The 20,089-nt window shown below is 42.9% G+C and overlaps 1 protein-coding gene across 1 annotated transcript in view; it reads left to right on the top strand.

Annotated features, from left to right (window-relative positions):
• The first annotated feature begins 470 nt into the window (after window positions 1-470).
• The window catches only part of LOC308105380 (rho-related GTP-binding protein RhoN-like), a 60,297-nt gene continuing 40,678 nt past the window's right edge, over window positions 471-20,089 (top strand). The window contains exons 1-2 of the mRNA XM_080456062.1: window positions 471-919; window positions 2,629-2,716. Of these exons, the coding sequence (XP_080312188.1) occupies window positions 803-919; window positions 2,629-2,716 (205 nt within the window). The 5' untranslated portion in view covers window positions 471-802. The remainder of the gene's footprint in view (window positions 920-2,628; window positions 2,717-20,089) is intronic.

The following is a 20,089-nucleotide window of genomic DNA, read 5'->3' as shown; positions in this document are numbered from 1 at the left end:
ACGCTGACCGCAGTGTTGCCATGTCCGCTTATTATAAGTGACTTTGGGCTTCTTTTTCTATAAAGTTGCCTGTAAAAATTGGTAGTTGCGGGTTGGTTTTTTTTGGGCTTGTTTCTAAAGTGTACTTGCTTATTTAGGCTTGCTTGTAATTTTAAACCATTTAAATTTATTATTTAAACCAGTGGTTCTCAAATATTTTCATGAAAATGTTTTGTGCCCAGGCAGGGAGCATTTGTGTTAGAAATGATTCAAAAACGTTCCAAACATTCAATACTTTATTGCAAGAGTTATTGAAAATAGCAGATCTACAAGCTCACAACGCGTTGCATCGCAACGTGTTGTGAGCTTGTAGATCTGCTATTTACAAATAGAAGCGCTCATGTGTAGACCTGGTTGCTTATTTCTCTCACAAAACCTGGCAACGCTGGTCAGTATCAGTTGTGCTTGTACAGAGCAGCAGCAGCGCAGAGCAGAGCGTACAGCACAGCGTGCTGATCATGTTGTTCCACTACTAACACCTTGAACTTGTGACTCCAAACATCTGGACGCTAAGAGCCACAGACATATTACAGACACGTTTATTTTGTTTAACATCTTTAAAAGGATTTATTTTTCCCCCCCACATTGTATTCGTTTTATTATATTTTCTTAGTTTGCTGCTGTAAAAAAAAATTTACATTTGTTTTGGTGTGGAGCTACTAAATGAGCACTCCTCGCCGCTGACAGTCACACCGGGTACGGGACGGGTACGGTACGGGACGGGGGACGGGGACGGGACGGTGACCCGGGGATCATCAGCACCATGGAGAGCAGTAAGCCGGCGGGGGGGACGAGCCGCTGTAAGGTTGTGGTCGTCGGCGACACGCAGTGTGGCAAGACGGCGCTCCTCCACGTCTTCGCCAAAGACTCGTATCCAGAGGTAATGGAAGAAAGTACTCAAAATGTTTTGCTTAAGTAAAAGTATCAATCCTGCAAGCTAGAAATACTCTTAAGTAAAAGTCCGGAATTCAAAAATGTCTTGGGTAAACTAGTATTGGCATCAAAAGATAGTAAAAGTAGCCTACCAATTTAAGTACATGTACCGATTAAGCGGAATGTCCCAAGTTTTCAAATGTATACAAATATTTTGAAAATCTACGATCTACAAAAAATCTACGATCTACAAGCCCACTGCCTCACATCCTATGCATTGTGAGCTTGTAGATCGGCTATTTTCAAATGGCCGAAATGTATATAGGGCTGAAGTGGTTAATGTATGTTTTGCAATAATAATCAAAAGTCTACAAAGTAACTAAAGTTGTTAAATAATTGTTGTGGAGTAAAAGTACTGCAAATTGAAAATAGCCTACTACAGTAAAATAAAAGTACCCCAAAATTGTACAGTACTGGAGTACATGTACTTAGTTACTTTCCCACCACTGCTCAGTCCAAATGGAATATGTACTTAATGGCAAGTTCGTTTAATTTAATTTCATTCAGTTAGCCTACGTTTTGGATTATGGATTTGCCATCATGGCAGTGCACTCACGCCAACGGTAGCTTAATTTCAAAGGCTATATCATCTCGCAAAGGTGTCGCTTGCCCGAAGGGACAGATTTACAAGATAACTACGTGTTGTTGTGGTTCAGGTGTCGCTTTACCTTTCCTGCAGGCCGTTATACTACTGAATAAAATAGTCTTGATCCTCATGCGCCTCTTGGGTAGTGCGCACCCCTGTGCTTAAACCATGTTGACCTCCTAGTGCGTCTGTTTTTAAACCTGTCCCTAAACCAGGGATAGTCACAGGTTTGTTCGGTCCAGTAGTCTGTGATGATTGTGGGAGGAACCAGGGATATGCAAATGTACAGTGTGTGTGGCATGGATTTTATTTCATTTCATTTCATTTTATCCTCTTAATTGTTTAGGCTATTTGGAATAACAGTACACTGACATACATCTCTATAATTCAGAGTAGTTCAAACGTCAGGACTGACCTTAACCACACAAACAGCTCTGTGTTTACAGCATTGATAGAGACAGTCAAGTCCCTGTTGTTGTGGTATATGATAAATAGACATCATCATGATTTGTGTGCATGGGGTTCTCATCTTAAACAAGCTTAGTGCTTAATGAGGGTTTCCAGTTTAGTAGACCTTGTATTGTGAATTTGTACTTCCATGTACTGTTATGTAACTGTCATGTACTATTCTCATGTCTTTCTAAATAAACTACATCAATCAATCAATCAGACAGCCACCAGTCACCAAGTGTCTTAAGTTGATAATGAATTTGACAGTGTGGGCCAGGGGTCTTCAACGTTTTTCAGGCCAAGGACCCCTTAGCTGAGAGAGAGATGAAGCAGGGCCCCCCCAGTAGTACCTACAGCCACCTTTGTGGCTAGGTACTTGGTCTGCTCTTTTTTCCCTGTACACCAAACCTCTTTTCGGAAATTCTGCGTCGCGTTTTGAGCTTGTAGTAGATCGGCTATTTTCAGCTAATACTATCACACAAAGATTTGGTGGCCCCCCTGCAGTATCTCTGAGTACCCCCTAGGGGTCCCGGACCTCCTGTTGAAGACCCCTGGTGTAGGCTAAAAGTGCCATTGCTGATTGAACCTAACTTCTATCTCCTGTGTGGGTCTGCTTTCAGAATTATGTTCCCACGGTGTTTGAGAATTACACTGCCAGCTTTGAGATCGACAAGCAGAGGATCGAACTCAACATGTGGGACACTTCAGGTAAGGAGGACGTTGAGCTCGCATTTCATTTGTCACTTTGCAGAGAGAGGGGCTTCCATGCCAAGGAGAAGCCACATACTGTTAGGGACATGCCTCTAGCATACACTGTGAAATCCTCAGTGAAGTGGCAATCTTCTCTCTTCCCTGTTAGATTGCACTTCTGTGTAACAGTTCTTAGCAATCAGCTTGACGCACAAAATAAGTCTTCAGAGACAGTAAAAAATCAACAAAGGTGCTTTACTTGAAATTAAACAGTACAACTTATTTCTCTTTAAGTGTGGTCAAAAAACTGTGTTGCTCCTCACACTGCTTCACTCTAATGAACAAACAGAAAACCCCACCCAGCCTAAGTGAGTGACTAATCAAATAACAGGGGAGCAACCCATGAGGCTTAATTACTCAGTGCAATCAAAGAGCCTACTTGCAGGCTGTGTGTGACCCAATACAGGTCATACCAATATCAATTCAGGTCATACCAATATCAATTCAGGTCATACCAATAATGGCTCTTACATTTCCAGCCCCTAATTGTTTTACCATTAACTCAAACAATTATAAATGTACACAAATAAACACAAAGAGCCATAACATTCATCATGCATCACAAAAGGTTAAGTAATCTTCATTTCTATAATCCACATTTCTTGACATCTTCACATGATTACACTGCTTGCTTCAACAGGCAGCGTTTGGTTATGGGTCTGTCTAATATGTTAGTTTTGGTCTGCACACTACAGTAACTCGTCTCACTGTACCGCTGGAGTCTGGTAATGTTTTTATTACTCTGCCCAGGATCCAAGATTTCGAGGGGCAGCTTCATCCATTATCAAGATGATATCTCCTGACAGGAAGGTCCTGTCTGATCATTCTGTCCATTTTGACAGCAACAACAGCTGCTGTTAGTTCCAGTCGTGGCATTGTAACATGCTTCAGAGGTGTCACTCCAGATTTTCCCATCAGGAAAGAACAATGTTTTTTGTTCTCCTGGTTGGTGATGTCTGGTCCTTGAAGCAACTGCTCACTTAGCGAGGTTCCCTGATTCTTTGGGTGATACGCCCCGTGGTGAGGGATGCACCACACTCTGCCATCATTGCGACTGAGTTGCTCAACAGGTATTTTTTCGGCATAGCCATTTTCAATGACACTTTTCGTGAGGGTTTTGTAACCTTCATGGAATTCTTGATTTCTCTTGAGAGTATCATCACGTTGCAAGGCAATGCAGCGGTTATTTGGCATTCCGATGTTTTCATTTCTCAGAGGCAAACTCGTGCAATAATGTCCATCAACCAGTTTCGCTGGCCTTGTGGTTAGGTGCATGAGTTGACGTTCCTCTTGAGACATCCCGTCCTTCTCTTCACAGCTTCGCTCCGGGATATCTGTGTTATACTGCTTGACTAGCAGTTCTTCTATGTCTGTAACTGAGATGTGATTGACGGTGAAGCTCTGCAGTTTATCACTGGCAGACTTGATGCCATCTCCTTTTCTAAGGGGTCCATTTATCACCCATCCCAGGGCAGTTTTGACGGCGTAAGGCCCCTCGCCTTCGCTATTGATGACCTGCCATGGCTCAATGGCTTTAGGGATGTTGGCACCTATGAGTAAACCAACCTCTGCTTCAATGCGTGGCAGACGCACCTCCTTCAGGTAAGGCCATTGTAAAACATCCTCCTGTTGTGGGATGTTTTCTTTCTTTACAGGGATGTGGGGGTGTGTTAACACCTTCGGCAGTTCAATGTAAGTATTTCCTTCAATTCCACACACCTCCAGGTCTGATAGAACACAACTCTTCATCAACTTGTGACTATCTTGACTCATTGTGTCTAGATGATACCGGATGCTCTTTCCTTTAAGGTTTAGTGCTCTCTGTAGACCCTCAGTGCAAAAGGTTGCAGTACTTCCTGGGTCTACGAAGGCATATGTTTCCACATATCTTTCACTCTTTTGGGATTTCACTTTTACTGGTACCACGGCTAGGACACATTCTCCAGCCCCAGTGCTTCCACAAGCCTCATGGCCCAGTGACACATAGGCACTGGAAACTACATCACTCTCAGTGGTGCTTTCTTCAACCTCTCTGGGTGCACTGTTATCTTCTTTCATGACATGAAGTATGTCTGGATGCAATTGAGAACAGGTCTGGCACTTTATTCTCTTTTCGCAACCTCTACTGAGGTGCCCTACTGTAAGGCATCCAAAGCACAGGCCTTTAGACTTGAGGAAGTCTATCCGTTCTTTGTTTGTCAGATCTTTGATCTTATTGCAGACAGCAAGAGCATGATTCTTCTGACAGTATAAACATGGTTTGTGGAAAGCTACAGCCACATCCTTAACTGGACTGCTTTTCTTGAATGTTTCTGTTGTGTCTTGTACACCTGTTTCTTCTGTGGTTGTGTCATGAACACCAGCAGCAAAACTGCTCTCCCTCCTACCAAACCTCTCGCTGGTTCTCTCCTTCGCAACTTTCTCCTTTCCTTTTGTGGCTTGATAATTCTCTACCACATCTCCAAAAAGAGGATCCAGGGCTACTTTGGCCTGGCGGTCAATAAAATCGACTAGGTTAGAAAACCTTGCTCGTCCTCTTCCTCTCTCATGGATCTCAAATGCAGTTGTTCTCCACCTTTCCTTAAGTTTATAAGGTAGCTTTGAAACGACCACTCGCATGTTCGTAGGATTATCCATTTCGTCCATGAATTCTATGTCATCCATGGTGTTCCTACAGCCAATCAGGAAAAGGGCATAGGTTCTCAATGCTTTGCCGTCCTCCGATTTGATTTGAGGCCATTTCAATGCCTTATCCAGGTATGCATTGGCTATATTAAGCTCATCTCCATAATGCCTTTGGAGTAACTTAGTGGCCTCGATGTAGGCTCTATCTGCTGACATATGCTCGCAGCTTCGAACGAGCTCCTGTGGCTCCCCACTTGTATATTGCTCCAAGTAGTAAAGCTTGTCCTTCAAACTGTCAGTTTTGCTATCCACAGCATGCTCAAAAGCCCTGATGAAGGATTTGTAAGTGAGAGGGTCACCTGTAAATATTGGAATGTCCTTGCAAGGGAGGTTAGACATAGCCTGCTGTTTGACAAGCATTTCAGTAATCACATTTTGCCTCTGCATGACTTGACACAGCTCACTTTCGTTATTTCTTGATTGAACATGACTATTATCGTGAAATTGATCATGTGCATGCTGCACCAGTCTGCTTGGAGCATGTCTCAGACTGTATCCATTATCCTGAGCTTGGTCAGATTGTGTGTTTTGTGCAAACTGCACCGGTCTGCTTGTTGCATGTCTCTGACTGTAACCATTATCATGGGATTGATCATGCTGTGTGCTTTGTGCAGACTGCACCGGTCTGCTTGTAGCATGTCTCTGACTGTAACCATTGTCATGGGATTGATCATGTGCAGACTGCACCGGTCTGCTTGGAACTTGTCTTCCTGCAGCAATACTCAAAGTTGGCTTAACATCACTTCTTTTTTGTTTTGATGCGCCACTGACATTGTCATATTCTTGAAGCACCCTGAGCTTTGCGCTGGATGCAGCAATAGCAGTATCAACATCCAGTTGTTCCTTTTTAGCTTTTAATTGTGCCTCCTCAATTTCAAGTGCTTGTTTTACTTTTAATGCAGTTGAACGTTCAATCAGTGCAGCACGCTCTGCTTCTTCCATAATACGTGCTGAGGACACTTTGGTCGCTGTGGACCGTGAAGACTTTGAGGATGAAGATAAAGATGACTTATGGCCGGCAGATGAGGCAGATTTACTCGTACTGCTTTTCTGTACTGTCTTAACTTGAGACACGCTGTCCTCTACTCTTACATCATCTTCAAGAAGTGTGCCTGCTGGACATTCACTTGCACTAGCATTATCTTCTCTTATTTTAATCCACATTGCAATACACCAGTTCTCTGTATTTTCCACAAAGTCATTTATGGGCGCTGATTTGGGTTCAAACCAGTTTTGTTGATCAGCTTGTCTTTCATCTTCATCTAGCAAGGCTATCACCTCAGCATTAATGTCTTCAAACTCTTTCTTCGCTTTGCAAAAGTTATGTCTAAGCATCTCCTCCACTACATTCACATTTGAGCCATCAAGTTTTAAGTTTTCCATATTTCTCATCATGGTAGACAGTTGAGACAATTTACCTCTTCTTGTTCCAATAAACCTGCTGAGTCTGTCTTCCATTGCTCTTTCAGTGAGCTTCAATGCCCTCCTTTGGTCAGAACCATCCATATTCTGTCCTTCTTCCATCTTGAGCAAAGTTTTTTGACTGTATGAAGTGGCAATCTTCTCTCTTCCCTGTTAGATTGCACTTCTGTGTAACAGTTCTTAGCAATCAGCTTGACGCACAAAATAAGTCTTCAGAGACAGTAAAAAATCAACAAAGGTGCTTTACTTGAAATTAAACAGTACAACTTATTTCTCTTTAAGTGTGGTCAAAAAACTGTGTTGCTCCTCACACTGCTTCACTCTAATGAACAAACAGAAAACCCCACCCAGCCTAAGTGAGTGACTAATCAAATAACAGGGGAGCAACCCATGAGGCTTAATTACTCAGTGCAATCAAAGAGCCTACTTGCAGGCTGTGTGTGACCCAATACAGGTCATACCAATATCAATTCAGGTCATACCAATATCAATTCAGGTCATACCAATAATGGCTCTTACACTCAGTGACCCATAAGGGTCCATTTGGTTACATTTGTACACTCTTGTCTGTGACTCAGCCCTGACCATACAGAAAAGAAACGTGTGTCATACTGCTTGATACTCAAAATATGCAAAAGTTATGGTAAAATATGGTAACTGTTTGATTGGTCAAAGTATATATCAAACAGGGTGCAATGTTGTTATTGTTTTGTTTTTTCCAGGGTGGGTGCCTAAGGTTCACAGAAACCAATGATTAAGCAATATTTAGGCAATAGTCCAAGACATTATGCAACAGTTAGTGCTCATCAGGATAAGTCATTGATATTCCCACAGTATTTAAGACCCACTTATGTTATGGATATGACACGAATAAGGAGTCATATTTCATTTCACAGCTTATCCAGTGTAACGCCTTGCGCCCTGGTGTCACGCACAGAAAATAGCCTATCTGTTATTTATCAGCAAAAAAAGAAAGAAGCATTAATCTCAAATGGGCAGGTTCTTTCCACTCCATCTATGTGAGACGACTTTCTCCGTTTTTTTGAAGGCTGGCCCAGACCCGTAGGCTCTTTCTCACCTTATTCCCCACTTATGTAACAAAACAACGCCTCATAACCTGTTCTCACACACACACACACACACACACACACACACACACACACACACACACACACACACACACACACACACACACACACACACACACACACACACACCACACACACACCACGATGGAACTTGAAAGCCTTTCCGTTGAGCTCCACCTCAAGCCACGGCAGAGACAGACAGACCAGCTAGACCACCTCCGGGATTAGTAAGCTCTGGCGTTGCGTTTTGCTTTTTGTTTGTTTGGGGGGGGGGGAGGGAGAGGAGGGGGGTTACTATACTGCAGTGGGGCGAGGCTGCCCAATTCTCTTTTGAACAACACCCTTTTACAATTGCAGGTTGTTTCGCCAGCCTGTCTTTCACAGAGCTGTACGGGACTACAGCGAATTACACGGCAGCACAGCAAACCTCAACAGTAATTTTCTCCCAGCACAAGATTAAACAAAATCACCGTGCGTAGCATCCACCAATCAGGCTTTTCTTAGTGAGTGTGTGTGTGTGTGTGTGTGTGTGTGTGTGTGTGTGTGTGTGTGTGTGTGTGTGTGTGTGTGTGTGTGTGTGTGTGTGTGTGTGTGTGTGTGTGTGTGTGTGTGTGTGGGTGGTGATAGAACTAGGACAGTGTGGCTTTTTACTAGGCTGCTCCCAGGTGTGAATGAGTGCCATTGTATGAATGTGATGCAGGGGCTGTTGCTAAAAAGAGCGTGCTGCATGCTCAGCAAATCTCCTCCATGTGAACAGGGGTTAAGAATATCTACAGCGTGTCTGTGTGTTAACACTGACCTGACTTAGACTATGGAGACGTTAAATAAAAGCCAGCAATGTAAATGCAAAGCATGCTGAACCACTTACAGGACCACTTGACTCATTTTCAGCCTGTCTTTATACAACTGTAATTGGTCCTCGCTAATGCTCATTATGAGATGGTACCATTTCTGTCTATTCAGTCTGTGTCTCAGTGGCGGGCTATTGGCAGTTCAGAAAAATGCCTACTATTGACATTATCGGTAGGCAGATTTGGTCATTTCAAACAAGATTATTTTTAAATATATACATTTTTATTAATGCAAGGGCAATGGCTTTTACAAGTGTGTGTATATATATATATTTTATGTTTTACTTTATTTAAAGAAGGCTATAGTTTTTATAAGCTCGGAATCCCCATTGATGATGCCATTGGTAGGCAGTTTTCTGAACTGCCCATAGTCCACCAATGAGGTGCAGAGTGTGACAGAAATGGGGCCATATTATAATGAGCATGAGTGATACCAATTATACGAAGACATGTTTGAAAATGGGTGAAGTGCTCCTTTAAGCCATATTTTGTACTTAAACCCCCCCCCCCCCATTAGCAAAATGGCAGATCTGCAAGCTCACAAGGCTTCGCAATGCGATACATTGTGAGCTTTTCTTGCAATTCTTTATAACATCTTGCCAATAATGCTCAAAATAGGGACGGACGCCAGGATCAAAGTGGTTAAATGGATTCTTGTGGAGGTCCAGAAACCATGGAAACAACACCTCCACGTGTGTGTGACCTTAGTCTGTGTGACGCTGTCTGTGCTTTGGAGAGAGGTGATGGATGCTGTATGTCTGAGCCCTGCAAACGTATTGGCATCAAGATATACTTACAGTGCCAAAGTAAAGTATTCTTTCCAAAACAGCTGATCTACAACCTCACAATGATCAGACTTGTTGTCTTACAACGAGCTTGTATATCGTCTATTTTCGAATAGGCGAAGAGGTTAATGTACATTTTGTAAAATAATAATCTAAATCTGCAAAGTGACTAGTAACTAAAGAGGTCAAATAATTGCAGTCGAGTAACAATATTTGCCTCTGAGACGCAGTGGAGTAGGTATAAAGCATTTAAAATAAAGGAAATAAAAGTACCTCAAAATTGTAGTTGAGTTACAATACTTGAGTAAATGTACTTAGTTACTTTCCACTACGACACGTGTGACCTTAGTCTCAGTGACGCCTTCTGCGGTGTGGAGAGAGAGAGAGAGAGAGAGAGAGAGAGAGGTGATGGATGCAGCATGTGTGAGCGTTACCTGGAAGCTATTCCGAGGCTGTCTCGTGTGCGCTGGCACCCACGGCTGCCCTTCACCCGGGGTGCCCGCCTGTTGATGCCACGCGGCCACATCCTGAGTGGTAATTTAACCACTTAACCCTTTAAGACCGGGAACGCATCTGTGTCATTTTAGATATCCTTGGGTATTCAAAAATAGCAGATATACAAGTGTATATCTGCTATCGTAGCGCTCGTAGCGCGGCACTCAAGCTTGTAGATCTGCTATTTTTGAAAAATCTTGTACATTTGTGCAAATATTTGAATATATATATATATCAAATACATATCATTTTGGGGGTCCTTGACATGGAAAAGTTGGAGCACCGCTCATATAGCAACATACTTTTTTTCAAAAAACTGTTTGTAGAATATATATTCAAAGATTTGCACAAACCTTCACGATTTTTAAAAAATAGCAGATATACAAGCTCATAGCGCGGCACTCGGTACCGCGCTATGAGCTTTTAGATCTGCTATTTTTGAATAGCCAAAGAAATTTAAAGTGACACAGATCCGGATTGAATGGGTTAAACCCCATATGGTTGATCGTAGTCCCTCAGGGCTCTAGTGACTTTTCTGTTTGCTGTTATTGTGGGGAAAGCTTTCGCTGAAAATAGACGATTGACAAGCTCACAATCCGGCGCGTCGCGTTGTCAGCTTGTTGATCTATTGCTATGCTATTTTCAGCGAAAGCTTTCCCCACAATACAGATGCTGGGATTTAAGTGGTTAAATGAGCACTCTAGATTTTAGTGTGTAATGGCTCGATGAAAGGGTTTTTTAATAGTGACGTGTGTGTGTGTGTGTGTGTGTGTGTGTGTGTGTGTGTGCTCAACATCTGCTATGCCGTTTTTGTCACTGAAAACACATTTTCTTGCATTTCTAAAGGTGAGAATAGTATTTTGGCTGTCCAAATATTCATAGAAATAGAAAAGACACCAACATGTTGACTCTCTGTCACCAAACTATTGTTTATTTTTGACAATAACTAGAAATGTGACATAAAACAGTGGTTCTCAAACTTTTTCATCTCAAGGAACCCCACATTAATATGACCGCAGACCCCCATACAAGATTGGTGATGTTAAAATGTCAAAAGATATTCAAATTCTTTCAAAATAATTCAAAATCTTTTTGAAAATAGCCAATCTACAAGGTTCACAACACAACGTGTTGCGGTGGAAAGTGTTGTGAGCTTGTAGATTGTACAAGCTCACAACGCATTGCAATGCGACACATTGTGCGAGCTTGTAGGTTGGCTATATTTGGCAATAGATTTGGTGTAGAAGACCGAAAAAAAGCGGTCCAAATTCAGAGCCAACGCAGGTCACGTTTACTAAGTATAGAGGATTTAAGTGGTTAAGTAATTTGGCTGGGGACCCCCTGGAGCCCCCTCAAGTACCCCTGGGGGTCTCCGGACCTCACTTTGAGAACCACTGTGGCAAAATGGCAAGTCATTGCATCCACACAAGCAGGCAGGCAGTGTTCTCTGTCCCTATGCGTATAAATCTATTCTCAGCTCCTGTTTCCAAGCAGAAAGCACTGTAAGGAAAAGCAAAACAAAATAATGACTGATTGATGTTGACAAACTCGTTAGCTCGTTAAGGTGATAGCATGTTGTCATCCCTCCGCATGTTCCTCTTTCCATCCTTCTGTCCACTCAAATGTTCCTCTCTCTCTTTTTTAACATCACTTGCTGTCTCTGGTTTCTATGCTGCTTATAATTCTTTCATACACTCACTCTGTCTCTTACAATGTTACCGCTTTTACAATGCAATTGGAAGTGTGTGTGTGTGTGTGTGTGTGTGTGTGTGTGTGTGTGTGTGTGTGTGTGTGTGTGTGTGTGTGTGTGTGTGTGTGTGTGTGTGTGTGTGTGTGTGTGTGTGTGTGTGTGTGTGTTGAGCAAACAAACAAGAAAACCGGTGTGTGGGTGTGCTTGCGAGCACGTGTGTGTGCCTGTAAGTGAGTAAAGTTTTTATTGTTGTATCTATAGTTCAGCAGTCAGACACGTTTGTGGTTTATATCTGCTCCTGTGATACTACAGATTATCTGCGCAAGCATGACAAACAATCTGTGATGCACCATTCAAGGGCATAACTCTAACTTAAGATACACAGACATAACGTCATACAATCCACAGAATTCAGCCAATCAGTGTCGGTCAATCACAAGGCCATGAGCGCAGACACTGATTGGCTATTCCACATTTTGGTTTCTGCAAAACGCCCACACATTGGGCGCTTGGGGGCCAGACCGGTCTGCAGAAGACACATGACAATGTGAATTCACACGACCGGGATGGTTTACCAGGCTTACAATTAACATGGCGGAGAACTAAATGCCACAAGGTGGAGGCTGGGGAGGTGATCACTGACAAGCTGCAGGAGAGGTGCTACTGTATGACCTTTTCTGAGCATGTGGTGTGAAGAGTGAGCGGTGTTCCACTTAAAAGGACAACTTCACCCGATTTCCAACCTGTCTTCATATAATTGGTCCACAGCTCGCACAGTAATGCTTATTATAAAATGGTGCCATTTTTGGCTACTCGGTCTGTGTCTCAGAGGAGGGCTGTGGACAGTTCAGACACCTGCCTACCAGGGACATCATCGGTACGCAGGTTTGGTCATTTAAAATATATGTTATTATTAATGCGAGAACAATGGCTTCTATTATAGCATGCCAGGTTTCTGTCCAGAGCCCTCCTTTGAGACACAGTGAGTAGACAAAAATGGTACCTACTACCATTTTATAATGAGCAATAGTGAGGCCCAACTATATGGAGATAGGTTGAAAATGGTTGAAGTGGTCCTTTAATACCACCTAGAACAGTGGTTCTCAAACATTTTCATGTCAAGGACCCCAAATTGATATTTGGCCGCGGACCCCCATCTGAAAAGGTTTTGTGCCAGGGAGCCCCGAAGGGAAGATTTGCGTTTTTTTATTATTTTTATATTCCAATACTTACAAATAAATGTTAAAAAAAAAGAAATATGTTCAAAAAAAAATAACTGATGTACAAGCTGTGAGCTTGTATATCTGCTATTTTTGAATAGCCAACGCATAAAATATGAATAAAGTGGTTAACATGTGTGTGATGCTGTATTAACACATTTAGCTGGGGACCCCCTGGACACTCAAGGACCCCTGGGGGTCGCCGGACCACACTTCGAAAACCACTGGCCTAGAATGAACCATTAGGATTGAGGGGCGTGCATGTACTATGTCTCAGCTTGTTGGTGAATGTGATTGAAGGGTGATTGAGTGTGGCTGAGCGTGGCCCGTGGGGAACCGCGTGACTGCCATGACTGTCTGAACTATCGCCATGTCTGATTTGTATGGTTTGTTGCAGTGTTTTTTGTTGTGAACTTTTGTACCTTTTTACTCTTCTACTGTTATTGTTATATTCTTCAATATTTCTTATGCTTTTTTAAATCATATTTTTTAAGAATATCTTAAAAATCCGTCTGGCTATCTATTTATCTATCTATCTATCTATCTATCTAATGGCGTACCCCATGTTTTAAGTTAACATATCGAATTGTTACAAATCAATAACTGTAGGTATAATATCACTGCGGTATTGATCATAAGTCTCCCCATGCCCACCTCCTGCAGTAAGCAAGTATTTCACTGCAATGGAATGACTTCAACTTCTAAGGTCAGAGACACGAGTGCATTATCTGTGGAGGAAGGAGCTAAAAACAGGAGTGGAGTGGGCTGGGGAGACGAGCGTGGACGGACCAATTTACAATCCATCACTCAATTTCAGTCCATCACGACTAAACATAATGGAAAATAAAAAGCAACCAAACTGCCATCAGTCTGATATCGTATCGAAACCTTGTATCTCCAGCGTTCGACTTTTTATGTTTTTTTCCCCCTAAATTAATGTCCTACTTTATCATACATCGAGTGTCACACGAAAGTAGTGAAAATAGCTGATCTAAAAGCTCATAACGTGTTGCATGCTGTGATCTTGTAGAGCGGCTATTTTCACTGTTTTAAAATGTTTTAAAAAAACATCGATATTTGAGAGAGATGTGCTCATTCTACTCAACTCCATTTTGAGTAAACGTGTTGATACTCCTGGTCAAATATCACTCTACTACAAGTGAAAGTTGTAAGGGTTTATTCGGTTCCATTTAGCAGTAGTACACTCCAAATGCAACCAAATGGACCTTTTACAGACCCTCTCTCTGAGTTAAATTAACACCCCGGGTATTTTACTGTGCAGTGCACGCACGCCGCACGGCCTACGTGTCCCTCTGTCACCTTCCGCGGTGACAAAAGTCGGCCACAACAGGAAGATAATGGGGCTGCAGACGTTGGTGAGCACGCTCCCAACCGCCGAGCTGTGTTTATCTGGCCAGTGTGACTGACAATCAAACACTTTACAAACAAAAACCATCAACGTCCAACCTGGATGAATGGGGGGATTTGTGGAGAGTGTGGTGTGGCTGAGTCCAGAGAGTGAGAGAGATAGAGTGAGAGAGAGAGGTGGATGGGGAGAGAGAGAGACGGAGAGGAGCAGAGGTGAAGACTCTGAAGAGAGACTGCGAGAATGAGGTAGTGAGCCAAAGATAGTGATTTTCTTTCGTGTGTGTGTGTGTGTGCGTGCGTGTGTGTGTGTGTGTGTGTGTGTGTGTCAAATGTCCCCACAAGTATAGTAGAATTAGAGAAATAGACATTGTGAGGACAATTTTACTGAAAAAGTATTGTTTTATGGTTGAAAAAAAGATTTTTTTAAAGGTACGATTACAATTAGAAAAAGATTCATGTTGAGGTTAGGATTAGGATAAGATATTTAGAGGTTTAGGGTTTGGAATTAGACTTAAACATTATTTATACATAGTTGCGTGCCAGTGTCATGCACCGAAACATTTGGTGCATGACAAAATTGTACTGTAGATCTGCAATGTTTTGGCTTTAGGCGTACGGTTATTTTCCTTTTTTGATGTCCTCACAAGTATAGTTATAGAAATCTGTGCGTGTGTGTGTGTGTGCGCGCGCACACTCGCATGTGTGTGTTGTTGTTCGTTGTGTCTTGCTGTGTGTTGGCTTTTGCAGAGAGTTATCTGTCATTCAATCTCCCACCCATCCCTGTGAGATTATTCTCAGAGTGAGCTCTCGCTCTCGCTCGTCGATTGCCCTCTAGGAGAGCAGCGATTCGAGGCAGAGTATGCCCTGACTGCCTCTCAGAGGACCGCATGACTCACAAGCATCTGTTTTGGCCTATTATCAAGCAAATAACAGGGTTCAGAAAGGCCAATAGGATCGAAATAAAATGGAATATGGTCTGTCTTAACCACTTTCAACCTGGAAAGAAGAGTCCCGCCCACTGTCTTCCCTCACAGCAAATATTTATTGCAGAAAATACGACTCGGCCAAACTGACCGGAACGTATTACTATTTTCTGCAATAAATATTGTCTTTGCTCTTCCTATGCGTTGGCTGTTCACTCCTACGCACCTGTCCTTCCAAGTAGGCGTGCAAAAGGACTTATTTTACTAGCCACTTTTAACCTTGCATAATGCATCCCCATTTTGGACGTGTCATATTATAGGCAAAGATAGCCTAAAGAATTGCCAATTGTTGTGACGTGATGTGAGCTTGTAGACTCAGACAGGCTATTTTCGAAGTTTGCCGTACCACAAAGTATATATATAGGGCCTAGCTGGATAAATCACTCTTAATCTGATATTAATTCATTCCATTTTCATTGTTATTATCATTACTAGAATAAAATTGGAACTAAACCAAACCAAACTGAACTGAAGCTATGCCCACTTAGCTAATGAGGGATAGGTGGTTCATATTCTGAAAAGTAAATGTCTGAATAAATACCTCGGCACGTATGTCTATGACAGCAGCATGTAAAAACATTTACCTCAACATTTGTCACATGACAAAAAAACTAGTTTGTCTACTACACTGACAGCTCCCAATTAGCAGTGAAATACAGTACATACAGCGTTGATACTGTGTATCATAATAAAAAGGGGCACAGCGTTGCAAAATGGGACAATACTTTAACCCGGGTTGGTGGTTGTAGCACAGTGGTGGTCAATTCCTTTTAGTAAAATGACTTCACACTGGGTTCTGAATTATACATCAACCATAAAGTCAGGACCTGATATATTAAATAACACAATATTGTAGTACTAGTAGTTAAGAACCGGCCGTAGCTGGTTCCAGGCTGAGAAACAAGGGCTTATGACAGTGGTTCTCAAAGTAGGATCCCGGGACCCCCAGGGGTCCTGAGGGGGGGGTAAAAGTCTGGTCCAAAGGGTTTTGGCTTCACAGCTGAATGTGTGAAAGTCTTAAAAACCCAGTGCTCACCAAAGGAGGCGTGTTTCGCTGAAATCTTTCCCCCAGGCAACTTCCTCCTCACTAATTTAAGTGTAGGTTTAATCAATATGCTTACATGCACGCACATCCGCATGCTAGGGCTGAGCAATATGACTTCATAACAATGCCTCAATTATGATTAATGAAAGATTTTTTTAAATAGTGAAAATAGCAGATCTAGCCCATTTTCACAATCTTTGTACACCACCATTGTACAACAAAGTATAATACAGGGTTAAAGTGGTTAATCAGACTGTTCAATTAGGTCGATTTAAAATAAATCTATTGGAATCTTTTCATTCAGAGAGGCGCTGCCGTCGCTGTCACATGCTAATTGTCACCACCTGGAGCAGACCCCAGTTCCAACATCAGGTGCAGGTATTTCAACTCCTAATAAGTGTGAACTCTCTATAGCAAGTGTCTGTGTCACGCGAGATCAGCCATATGACACCCTTACATCTACCATCCAATGTTCCTTCTCACTGTTCGGCGTTCTCTTGCTGCTCAAGGTCAGGCCAAGGACTCTTGTTTTACTTTTTAAGGAAGCTGGTACTATAGGTAGTGTCCATTACCCTCAGAGAAGCAACGCTGCCGTATGGCTTTTAAGGAATCCCAGAGAAGCAGCGCTGCTGTCAGAGACTAGGATTTCTATAACAACACATCATTCATTCATGAGATATCTCTCATGACCCCGATTACATGTTGACTTCTTGAAAGTCTAACCAGATGTGTTCTGAGAGAGAGTGAGTGGGTGAGTGGGTTGGTAGAGTGGGTTTTTGGCAGGCACTTGGTTCTGTGACAGTGAGTGGCTATAGAAAAGCTTGTTGTGTTGGAGTAGAAGAGTGTATTGGTAGTACTGTATGTTTCTAGTCCAAGACAGAGAGATGTAGTGACCCCGGACAAGACCCGGCCGCAACAGCTCTGCCAATCGAGCTTAGGTCTATTGGCACGGTGGGTTGTGCGTCGGGTTGCAGAGCGGGGTTCGATCCCAGCTCGGTGCACAAACTCGCTCCAATCTGGCTTAGTCGGCAGGACGTGGAGCGGGAGGTCCTCGCGTGACGGACATGGGGGACGCTGTGCGTCGTGAGGGGCGTGATGCGTGAAGTGTGAAGCACGAGGACGCGCTCCAAAAAACGAGGGGGTAGGTGTAGTGACCCCGGGCAGTACCCGAGTCGCAACAGCTCTGCTAATCGAGCTTAGCTCTAATGGCACGGTGGGTTGTTCGTCGGGTTGCCGAGCGGGCAATCCCAGCTCGGTGCACAAACTCACTAGCAAATAAAGAAGATGAGGGTTGGAGATAGAAAGAAAAGGACATTTAGACAGAGAGAGAGAGCAACAGGAATCAAAAGAACAGTAACTGTCAGTGGGCGTGTGTCTGTCTGTCTGTGGACTGATCCACTCTCTGCTCATGGCGGCTATTAGAAGAGAACTGGAACATTGGAAATCAATGGACTAGATGCACCTCCACTCTCTATCCCCAAGGACACCACCGAATCCATCTCGCCGAGACACAGCCCTGAGTGCTCTGTTACACACACACACACACACACACACACACACACACACACACACACACACACACACACACACACACACACACACACCAGCGTCAGCAGAAAGACAAGTTCTGAGCATAAACAAACTCAACCTCCAAGTCTTGTTTCCTTCCTGTAGTGATGTTCTCAAGATTCTACTGATGTCACCACATTATGAAGGCCCTCATTATCGCCTAATGCTTAAATCCCCTATATTTCTGCCTCGTGCACTTTCAAAAATCCCACTCTCAACAAATATTTCTACTTGGCCATTAAAGATGCGGATACCATTGTTTGGTCCAAAACAGGATGTAACGGTTACTACACAGCAAAATCCTGAGTGTTAATTTAACTAAAACAAGTGTGTGCGAATCTACCCTTATGTGTACAGTAGGGATGCCAAATTAAAAAAGGACCCAAAAGAACAAAATGAACATTAATAATAGACAAAAACTGTAGGCTATATAGTCACAGTCTGGTTATAAATTATGGAAACTAATTGTTTAGATGAGAATTGGGGAATTTTGAAACCGTGTCTCTCTGGGAGGAGAATGAAGCACTTGATGGATCAATCTGGCAACGCAACTCCATTTTGCTGACTAGTGCACACACACACACACACACACACACACACACACACACACACACACACACACACACACACACACACACACACACACACACACACACACACACACACACACACACACACACACACACACACACACACACAGAGGGCACTCAAGGGGTCCATCTACTCTAGGAACCTTTAAAACCCATTCTGTTGCTCATCTATAATGCAAGCCACAGCAGTGACCACTCCAACTCAACCCCCCCGACATAATAACAATACCCACTAGTCTCTGTTGAGGGGGCTTCAGTGTGCTGAACCGATTCCACTGGTTCTCAAACCTTTTGATTTCAAAGACCCCCCGTAACTCTGAGGGCGTACAAATGTTCCCGTTTGTATGCCCTCAGAGTTACAGACCTGTAAGGGTCCATTTGAAACCCCCGGCCTCAAGGAAACCTGAGGGTCCCTGGACCCCACTTTGAGAACCGTTGACCTATTCCATCGAAATACTATAGGGCTGTTAGTCCAGTAATCCATTGATCGCTCGGGCCGGTCTTGGTCGCCTTTGTTAGTCGCATCTCGGCACGTTTTGAGCTTGTAGATCGGCCATTTTCAAATGTATTTATTTTTTAATCTAAAAAAAGATAATAGAATAATTCTGAAAAATATCCCTAACCCATTTTTTTAAATGTTGCCAAATAGGGACGCCAAGGTTAATGTGGTTGAATAACATTTAAACGTGCTTCACTTCACGGCCTCCATCTTGATGGCGTGAGGATGTTTGGTTTTTGGATTTGTCTTCAGACTGTAATCATCTCCAACCTCTAAAATGTTGCTTTTCATCCCCCCCCAGGGATCCGTGAGGGGGTTCCCAGGGAAATGTGTTAATAAAGCATCAAAAATCAGTTTAAACACTTAAACCGGTTTTATCTACAAGTTCACAACACGTCACATCCCAACACGTTATGAGCTTGTAGATCGGCTACTTTTGCAACAAAAAAAAGGAAGAAATAATGTGAAAAAAATTAATAATAATAATGTTGATAAAATGTACACAAATCTTCTCTTATGGGGTCCCTGGTACAAAATCTTGTCAAATGGGGTTCTGCGGCCAAAGACATACTGTATCGATTTGGGGGTCCCTGACATGATGTTTTAGAAGCACTACTCTAAAACACTTACCACTTGAATATTATACCACAGTATATTCAGCACACCACACTGAACTGAACTCAACTGAACGCCAGCCTTCTCCTCCAGGCATCAGAGCAGTGCTGCAGCCATTTCCTCACTGAGAACACAACAGCAGTTTAAAAAGTGCACAGCACCGTGCAAACTTTCCTCATTACGACTTGGAAGAGCTTCACTTTGTCTGTGAGCTGCTGTTCTGTTGTTGCCGTTGTTTTTTTCTCCTCTTTGCCTGCAGCTGACAATACACTGCCTGCATGCTCAGGCACACACACACACACACTGAGGTTATAATCGATAGTAATATGGGTACAAAGTTTTGTAGGTATTTTTGTACGGTGTATTTTGTGCCTCAAGTTGGGCCAGGCGGGTGGCCGTTCGATGATGCTTGTGTTGCAGTGCGGC

This window comes from Gymnoscopelus braueri (genome assembly GCF_963280865.1).
Source record: "Gymnoscopelus braueri genome assembly, chromosome: 17".
Taxonomy (NCBI): domain Eukaryota; kingdom Metazoa; phylum Chordata; class Actinopteri; order Myctophiformes; family Myctophidae; genus Gymnoscopelus; species Gymnoscopelus braueri.
This window is presented reverse-complemented; position numbering and strand designations above follow the sequence as displayed.